The sequence below is a fragment of the Empidonax traillii genome, unplaced genomic scaffold (genome assembly GCF_003031625.1).
Source record: "Empidonax traillii isolate 1590-97213 ecotype Southwest subspecies unplaced genomic scaffold, ASM303162v1 scaffold296:size1881848, whole genome shotgun sequence".
NCBI classification, from domain to species: domain Eukaryota; kingdom Metazoa; phylum Chordata; class Aves; order Passeriformes; family Tyrannidae; genus Empidonax; species Empidonax traillii.
The window spans coordinates 1,737,028-1,747,218 of record NW_020955489.1 but is presented as its reverse complement, the minus strand read 5'-3'; the positions used below and the strand labels follow the sequence as shown (position 1 = coordinate 1,747,218).

The 10,191-nt window shown below is 35.0% G+C and overlaps 1 protein-coding gene across 1 annotated transcript in view; it reads left to right on the top strand.

The window, feature by feature from the left end:
- LOC114060902 (usherin-like) overlaps nucleotides 1-10,191 on the top strand; it is a 316,442-nt gene that overhangs the window by 130,412 nt on the left and 175,839 nt on the right. The window contains exons 23-24 of the mRNA XM_027890772.1: nucleotides 1,801-1,948; nucleotides 6,934-7,085. Coding sequence (XP_027746573.1) covers nucleotides 1,801-1,948; nucleotides 6,934-7,085 — 300 coding nt within the window. The remainder of the gene's footprint in view (nucleotides 1-1,800; nucleotides 1,949-6,933; nucleotides 7,086-10,191) is intronic.

Below are 10,191 nucleotides of genomic sequence, written 5' to 3'. Positions count from 1 at the left end.
TTTTGGATACATTCACCCCAAATCCACTTGTTTATGAAAGAACCAGAAGCTTCATGTCCCAGCAAATTTCAGGATACAAAAATTGAGCTGCATGACATTCAAGAAATAAATTAGTGGGAAGGCTGCTGTTACCAAGCCCTTAAAAGAAGAAGCCCTCCATTGCTGAAGCAGGCTTGGTGGAACTTAATTAACAAGGCAGTAAGGAATGTACAAGGAAGAGGCCTTTTAGGACTGGTCTTTTTGTCTTCTTTATTAAGCCAGTAGAAGGGAAATAATTCAAAGTTTACTCTGCCTTTACTGGAAGGATAATTTTATTAAATATTTTCCTTATCAAAATGCTAATAGGTACCTCAGCATCCATCTAAGCTGACTCTATTTTTTGGGTTTTGTTGTTTTTTTGTGGTTTTTTTTGAACACTATCATCTTTAAAGTAAAGACCATTTTTTGATGTTCCCAAAACTGAGGTTTCCTTCTTTCATCGTTATTTGGTAGTTCAGACTGAACACAGGGAATCATTCCTTAGTTGTGTTGTGAGTGTAATTTCCAGTGAAATCAAAATAATTGTGTATAAAGTAGTTCCTCATTTACAAACAGTACTTATTTTTACCCATGGTGTCAGTATAAACTTTTGGAGGGGTTAGGAAATATGTTGACTGCTCTCTGATTTGAAACACAACGGGAAAAGGGAAGTTGAAGGCAATCCTTTCAGATAAAATATAATAGATTAGGAGAAACATTTTGTTTCTGGAGATGTAGTCAGCAAGGTTATTTTTCCTTTGTGTGCTGATGATCTGCAGCGGGCTACTTGTCCACTTCAGCACATGGACAACTCTGGAAAACACAGGTAGTCTCATAAATTTTATTTAACTGTATATCTGAATCTTTGTTGAATTCAAGTTTTGATTTATTTCATTGTTAAATAATAAAACCAAAATAAACAATAAACTAATACAAAAATCTTTAAATCCAGTACAGAATATATATTTTTGTATTTTTTTTTTTTTTAACTTTTCTGAGAACTCCTGTCTGTTGTCATGGCTAGTGCAAGTAATTGGCAGGCCAGCACATGTAAAGACCATAGCTGTGTGCATGTAAAACTTTAAAAGCTTTATGGGGTGATATGCACATTTCCTTGCATATTGTATTATTTCATAATCAAGTGAAATACAGAATTAGTGTAGTTAATATTTTTTCCTCTGGTAACTGAAATATGAATTATTTTACTTTATTTTCCATAAACATGTAATAATAACTAGTACATGCTGTTTTATAATGGAGTGGTTTTTTCACTATTTTAATCTGCATCTGCTATTGTGAAGTGTGGCACTGTCTGAATGGCATTTTTTTCTCAGTGGCTGTTCCTTGAGATAATTTTTTAAGTTCCTTGCAAGTTCATCAGTGTATTCTGTGTCTGGAACTTGTGAGAGATTTACAGTCATTTACTGAAGAGTTTTGTACTGTAAATAATATATATTGAACTATAATTATCTTAACTATGGCTGCAAAAGCAGTGGAAATTTGATTGATTAGGAGTCACATTTAAATGGAAAATGCTGCAAATCAAACAGTATAATATTTTAGCTATATTATACCTAAAACGTAAGTATAATGAGTTATCTTATATCATCATGTTATTTAAGAGAAGTAAGCAAATTTATGCTGAGAAAAGTATCTTTTATGAAAATGACAGACTTACTAAGTTTAGATATGGAAGAATAATAAAACGTTAGCAAAAAAAAAATTGCTAAAATATTGGTGCTACATTGAAGTGTGTTTATTTGTTTTGATTAATATTTTAAGGCTTGCACTGGAGGTGGATGTTCAATAAGCGAAGCTAGCACAGCTATAACAGATGAGAGTACACCAGAAGGTGTTCCTGCTCCAAAAGCCCAGTCATATTCATCTGACTCCTTTAACATCTCATGGACTAAGCCTGAGTATCCGAATGGTAAGTGAACTCTTTTAGCCTCAAGTTAAAAAGATGATTAGTAAAGGTAAATTAATATTCTAAATGGCAGCTTATATGTGGTGCTTAATTTTTAATGATCATTTTAGCACATAAAATACCTGAGATAGTATCATTGTCTGCAGCTGGGAGATTGTGGTTTTCAGCCTATCGTGCTGTTTCAGTGGCTCAAAAGTGCTCCCTTTTGATAGTTCTTGTGTACTACATCTCATTGTTTAATGTTTTCCAGGACAACTGAGCTAAGGAATTCCTGGAGAATATCAGTCTAGGATGTTAATTTCACCCTCCAATAAAACATTATTTCTTTTACATTAATTGATTAATTTCTTTTATGTTAATTGATATGTAATAATAATTAGATTTGTGTTCTGTGTAGTCAGCATTTCCATGGGTATGAAAGTTAAACAATATACTTTCTTTTGCTGAGAAATGTTTTCCATTATGAAATATCCATCTGTAAAACTTTTGGACAAATTTTACATTTCTAATGAGATTGCACACTGTCACCTTGGAATTCACTCTGATTGTATTATCATGTATATAGCAGTTTAAATCACTGCAGAGGATGCTGTGTAGAAATCACTAAATTTAAAGTAAAAGAAATACTTTTCTTCATTGGCTTAGCATGTTGATATTGATATATTATTTCTCCCAGTGGTTTTACATCAATTTCATTTTTGTCCTGCAAGTTTTTTCCTGCTTTCAATTGTGCTAGAGCACATCCTACTTGTAAAGCTTCCCTAAACACACTGTAAATGATTTCCACAAAATTGTTGATTGTAAAACTACACATACATAATATTCTGTGAGCTCTTACAATAATTTTAGAAAAAAATAAAAGTATGTAATGTGTTAAATAATGTATTTGATAATAAATGGTTCTTTCATTGGAAGTTGTGGAAGATTTTGCCTCCTAGCCCCTTAGAAACTCTCTAACCCTGTTTCTAAGACCTATCAGCATAGGTGGCAAAGGCAAGGAGGCAGGAGAAAGTGGAGGGGTAAGGGATGGGAAGGGAACAAATGAGGTAGGAAGGTCATGTATGTAGCTTAGTGGCTAAAGTCTAAATAGTTTTCACTAAAATAGGCATTTCTTTATAGTTTGTCCCGGGACCTGATCCTGTTATCCTTTCATTGTGGAAAAAAATCCAAATAGTTTAGAAAGTGGTTTAACTAATCAAATAAGTATTAATATATATGTACATATATGCATAGTGACAGCATAGGAAAAAGACCTATAGTTTAATAAATAAGTTTCCACCAACTTCCTTTAAAACAGCTTAAAGTTGGGATCCATGACTAAATTTGGGTGTTGTATCTTGTTAATACAGCATTTACTGTGTACAGGTTGTCTCTCCTTTTAAATATAATAAACAGCTGGTTTGGAAAAAACTGAGGGTGGTAGTACACCCTCAGCAAGTTCGCAGACCTCACCAAGTTGGGCAGGAGTGTTGGTCTGCTGAAGGGTAGGAAGGCCCTGCAGAGGGATCTGCACAGGCTGGATTGATGGGACAAGGCCAGTGGTATGAGGTTCAACAAGGCCAAGCACCTGGTCTTGCATTTGGGTCACAACAACCCCATGCAGCGCTACAGGTTTAGGGCAATGCTGCTGGAAAGCTGCCCAGAGGAAAAGGACCTGGGGGTGCTGGTTGACAGTTGAACATGAGCCAGCAGTATGCCCAGGTGGCCAAGAAGGCCATTGGCATCCTGGTCTATATCAAAAATAATGTGGCCAACAGGACTAGGGAAGGGATTATCCTCCTGTACTTGGCACTGCTCAGGCTGCACCTCGAATCCTGTGTCCTGTTCTGGACCCATCACTACAAGAAAGAAACTGAGGTGCTGAAGCATGTCCAGAGAAGGCCAACAGAGCTAGTGACGCAAAGGGCTTATGATGAGCAGCTAAGGAAGCTGGGGGTGTTTAGCCTGAAGAATGCTCAGGGGGACCTTATTGCTCTCTACAACTGCCAGAAAGGAGGTTGGGGCGAGGTGGGGGTTGGTCTCTTCTCCCAGATAACAAGCGATAAGACAAGAGGGAATGGCCTCAAGGTGTACCAGTGAGGTTTAGATTGGATATTAGGAAAAATGCCTTAACAGAAGAGGTTGTCAAGCATTGGAACAGACTGCCCAGGGAAGAAGTTGAGGCACTATCCCTGAAGGTATTTAAAAGATGTATAAATGTGGTACTTTAAGACATGGTTTAGTGGAGGGCTTGGCAGTGCTGGGTTAACAGTAGGACTCCATGATATTAAAAGTCCTTTCTAACCTAAGTGATTCTATGGTTCTATGATATATGTTTAAGTACATGTTCCTATTCTCCAATTTTCTATTTCCATCCTTTTTCTCATTTTATAAAAAGAATTAAAATCCTGCCAACAATAAGCAAGCTCTAAAACTTTCCACTGAGCAAATGCTTGATCAGGAAAGCTTGCACTGTTCTGTGACTTTGTTTTGTTCATTCTCAGCACATCTTTTGGGCTGCCTAGTGGTCACATCATTTATAATTGCTCTCTGTGTCAGTGTTTTAAAACTGTGTAAGAGTCTGAAAAATACTGTAGCTGAGAAGACTGAAATATGAGAAAGACCAGCAGAAGGCACTTTCCCTTAAATTTTCTTACTTCAGCCTTCTACTGGTGTATTCTTATAGTCAGAAGTTCTAGATCTCTAGGGCCATTCCTTTCTCTCTCCCTTTCTTTCTTCTGCTACTGCATGACAGATGTTCGTGTTTATTCCCATGGGCTGAGAAAGCTGATCAGCTTCGAATGGGTGTGTAGGCTGATCGGGGCTTGGACAGCACAGACTTTACCAGGCTCTTGTGATATATATGTGGAGTCCAGCTGCTTGCCATGATTTAGAAAAACTTAAGGAGAATTAGTATGCTACCCTTGAGGCCAAAGGTGGCAAATAGGATTAAAGGCTATATGTCTTCTTCATAAAGATAGCACAAAGAGGGGAGTCAAGCTTTGAGTCAATACTGAGTTACAGTGGGGAAGCCACAGAGATACGTACGACACCTACATTAATACCAAATGATCTCATTATGATTCGTGCTGATACCATAAGTATCAAAGGAATTAATAATGGCTATAATGATTTGTCAGGCACTGATCTATACTCTCTGATGACCAGGGACAGGACCTGAGGGAACAGCATGAAGTTTAGGGGAGATTTAGTTTGGATATTAAGGAAAGGTTCCTCACCCAGAGGGTAATTGGGCCCTGAAACAGGGTCCTCAGGGAAGCTGTCACTGCACCAAGCCTGAGAGAGTTCAAGAAGTGTTTGGGCAATACCCTCATGCATTTAGAATGATTTTTGGGGTTGTTCTGTGCAGGGCCAGGAGTTGGACTTTGATGATCCTTGTGGGTCCCTCCTAACTCAGTGTATTCTATGATTCTATTCCATGATTCTATGATATTTTTAAAGGGTTAATTCTACTAGTATAGTTGCTTAGAGTATGCCAATGTTTGGGGTTTTTCCTGTGTAAAAGACATCATTAACACCAGCATTCACATGTTTACTCTGAGATAAATAAAATATTTTTAAGTGTATATAAATATATATAATTATTTTATTTAATGTGGGGCAAATATCAACCATTAATGCTCTTGCTTTGCAACCAACTTTTTCCTTTAGGAAGCCTGTCAAATGTGGTAGGATTGATAGTGTGAGATTTACCAGGACTTCCTCCCACACAGACCTCTGCTGTCTGTTTAGCCTCTTGCTTTTCTAGAAGAGAAAAGAATTGAGAAGTCTGTGAATCACTTCACCATACTCAGCTCTGCATTGGTTTAGCATATAAATCTTTTGAAGCAGTACTTTTCAAAGCTCAACTGAAACAGTTATGGGTACACTTTTTACTTATGAAACATTTCTCCATTTAGTAGAGGGGAAAATCTTTTCTCAATTTCAAACCAAATCTTCCTTAATGTAGTTTAAAAAAAAAAAATCAGTTTTAAGGGAAGTAACGGTGAACTGAACTATAGTTTTTCAATACAAAATTGTTTTTTATAATGGAAAGGTTAGAAGGCATCCTCTGAACTAAAGTCCTTCAAATGAATTCTATAACTTTACATTTACTCACCTTAAGATTTCACATGGAAATAGCTTTTAAAAAGGGAGAATATTCACAAATGAGAAAGATGGAAGAACAGCTCTGAGAAAAAGGACTACTTTGCAAGCTCAACTTCCAGTCTAAATCTGTAAAATTCAGTCTTTAGTTCATTAAATTCAAAACACTGTACAGGATTCATGCAATCTCTCCTATCATGCACCTTTGGGAGAAAAGAATTTTAGAATTACTTATAAATTACATAAACAATCACCTTAAATTTTTGAGTTAGTATTAGCCAGTTATATAGGAAGGACCATTCTTTCCTCTGTCTAAAAGTCTTACTAAGGTTTGTTTTGAGTTTGCAAATAAGTTTTCTGAAGTAATTATCATCAGGAAGGAGAACCAGTAAGGTGTTTTGTGTGACAAAATTGTTTGTTACTGATTGTAGTTATAGCACTGCCCTGAGTTATCCTTCCACATTTCGATTATATTGTAGATTTTTTCTGAGTCTAAAGCTGTTAAGATGTGGGATAGTTTTGTGTGTCTTTCTTGTTTCAAGAACCATATGCATATGAAGAAGTTTCAGTAGCTGTATGCAGAGGCTATGAACCAGAATTGCCTCAGTTTTCCTGATTCTGAGGTGATTTGGCTGCTATTAGTTACAAGTTTTTTAAGTGGTAGTCTTTGGAATAGTGTAATTGTTTTAAAAGATGCAATCCAGTTGTGAGGTTTTCAACAGTTAAAGATGGAAGTGTGTTTCTTCTGAGTTTTGTGTGCAGAGTCATGCTAAAAACATTATGTGCTCAACAGTAAACAATTTGAAATGCTACAACTACTACCAACTTGATGTATATAGCATTAGTTTTCTTCTAAATTCTGTAGCTTTTTGGATATTGAATGCTATCACGTTATTTTATAGGTATTATTACTAGCTATGGATTGTATATGGATGGTGTTCTGCTGCAAAATTCATCACAGCTAAGTTGTTATGCTTATGGACTTGCTCCTTGGAGCCTGCATTCCTTCCGAGTCCAGGCATGTACTGCAAAAGGTTGTGCTTTGGGTCCACTGGTGAGTATCTTAATTTACATTCTGGGAGTGTAATAAATGTCAGATGACAGTGAATATCAGAATAAATGGTGATGATTCACTCTGGGCAGTACTAACCCATCTGGCAAAATGTGACATTTAAAAAAAATCCTATTTAAGTGCTGCTAAAGATTCAATAGGTCATTGTTAGGCACCATTCCAAAGTAGAACATAGGTACTGTGAAGAAAGACAAAAACTGAGGCTGAAACACACATTATTGAAATTAAATAGAGTTAATATGTTTGAAAGGTGCAGATGTGCTTTAACCAGATTTATAAGGATGTATATAAATAAAGAGTTACTGTTCCAGTAATGAGCAAATTTCTAGCTGCCTGACTGAAAGGACTAAAGTTAATTTGAGAATCACAGAAGCCAGAAGTGGCAACAGGAGCAAGGAAAATATGGTCATTCATAAATCTTTAGAATGCAAGTATGTGATCAAAATATTATACTGGGCATATTTTAACAGTCTTGTACAACACCACATCTTTTCAGGACTTGAGAATACAGGAATATTATATTAAATTTGACATGTGAAAAACAGGCCTTCTGAGGCTTTTTTATTTTATTAGAGATTTTTAGACATGTAGCTGAACTGATGAATATGGTATGATTTTATAGTTCTGAAGCTTATGAATAACTGGAATAGTATCTACTATGCTTGGTTTCGTTTTCAAGCACAACTGAGAAAGAAGCCTGTGTTTATTCTGGGATTACAATTTATTTAATTAAGCTTTATTTGTGCACTTTAAAATTTGATAAAAAGAAAAGGAAGAAAAAAGAGGAAATTTTGGGAGTTTTTTGTGGTTTTCTTTTTTTTCATCACAATTTATAATATCACTATGTTATATCTGTAAAGAACTTTTAGGTTTTATTTTTATGATATAATTTGTTATTCAAATTTCCAATATAATTTCCAAGATTGCTTCCTTTCAAATGCTGGTAACATTTTCTATCTGTAGAAGACAACTAGACTTTATAACCATTAAACATTTTATAGCTTGCTCTACTTCAAAGGATATTTACTCTTAAAAGCTTGAATGGCTTTTTGCCAGTTTTTCTTGTACATTTTTTACAGCTGCACATATCCCCCAAAGCAAACCTTGTTTTAGGGTATTTGATGTGCAATAACCTAATCCATTGCACTAGTGGTGATGTTTAAGACAAGTCCTTACCAAACTTTGCATACAGATGAAATATGTATGTTTTCAGTACTACTGTCCTATCAAATAGGCATCAAAAAGACAGAACAGAATAGCAGTAGTTGGGGTTTTAAAAAATAGTTTTACTAGCTTTTTTTACATCTCCACTAAACTACAGACTCATAACTTGACTTTTGAAACAATTCAAAGTAGGGATTGCTGTCACTGATACTCATCTGCATCCCACAATCAGTACGCAAACTGTTTTCCAAAGCCAGTGATCCATCTCTAATCACAGGAATTGAAGTGCAACATCTTTATTTAGGCTCACCTGAGTGCTGCCTAAGTGCTGCTGGGTCTTCATTTGATTTTTTAAAAGATTTTCGTATCAATTACAGGGTAAATCCAACACTTAAAACAAAAAAGGAAAAAAAAAAGAAACCTAATGTTTTGCCTCTGCTCTAAATAGTATGGGAAACATCTCCTAGCAGTAACTTGATATGCTTCCAGCTATTTTTTGCTGCTGATCTTGTGCTTTAATGTGCCCTAATCGATCAATGAACGTTATGTGACTATGCTAAATATGGGATTTCTCCAGTTTGTATTTCTGAATATGACTCTAAAGATCTTAGTTATGAGATTAATAACATTAGCTGTTATTCTGTTTTAATCAATTTTTGTTAGTTTTTGTTTAACTTTATTCTTTCCTGTGAGTATGGTTTATTTTCAAGTGAGATGTCAATTGTTAACATATAAATTAAGAAAAGCTAACTTTTAGTCTCTTTCTACTAAAACCACAATATTGCTTTTGTTTCTGTTCTTTTTGGTTTTTTTGCCTGAAAGGAAAAATAACCTGGATTATAAAGAAATAGTGTAATCTTTAGAGAAATTCAGAAGTGAAATTCTGCTGGTTTTGAAATGTGTTAGTTCTTAAAGCACTTGTAAATAAACAGAAATGATCCACACTAAAGATTTCTCATCTCAACCCACTGCAATTAAACTTAGATTTCAGGTTTTTATCTTATGCGTGTTCTAGGACTTTTTAAAAAAATTTAGACAGATGACAGTATTTGCTCTATATTCCTATCCTATGGTTTGGTGTCACTTATATGGTAGCACAGTCTTTGTTTATTAAGTTACTAATACACACATCTGAAAATATCACAGAATTTAGTATAAATTAATGTTTAGAAAAATAAATATGAAACAGATTTCCTGTGCCATATGTTTATATAGCAGGTCATAAAGAAACAACTGAAGACATAATACAGCTGTTGTGGCTGTTTGGGATGTGATACAGATTCCTAATTCATATTGTTTTAAGATCTTCAGTAGAAAAAAAACAGTTGCTGTTTATTTCTTCGTGTTTCTGATTGAAGTACCTGCATTTAGCAGCACTTTACCGGAAATTATTTTAGTCTAGAAAGCATAGTTTAGTCAAATTTTTCCATGTTTTTGACTGAAATATCTAAATAATCAATTGGCACTGATCCAGTAAATCTGTGGAGTATTTGTATATCTTTAAGCATGTACTTTATCCTGTTGACTTTACTGCAACTTATCACCTATTTTAAATATAATAGAGTGTATGAATATAGAAGCACATGCATTGATATTGATGCACATTGAAGATACAGCCTGGCACTTGTAAACAATAAGCTTTCCAAATTTTACATGCTGAAAAGTAAAACATTTGTGTTTCAAGGACAGAGGAAGTATGTTTGGTTATTTTGATGACAGAGCATGTGCGCAGATTAAAAATAGCATTTATTAGCACTCTCATGAACCTGCAGCTGAGAGGCGCTTAGAAAGGTGTGAAACCATCTTATACCTTAGAAAACACCAAATAAATAATGTATGAGAAACAAACTTGTTGCCATAAATAACGTAGTATCAAATTATTTTGTCCCATAGCACTGAATGTTTACTACAAGTTATGAAATTC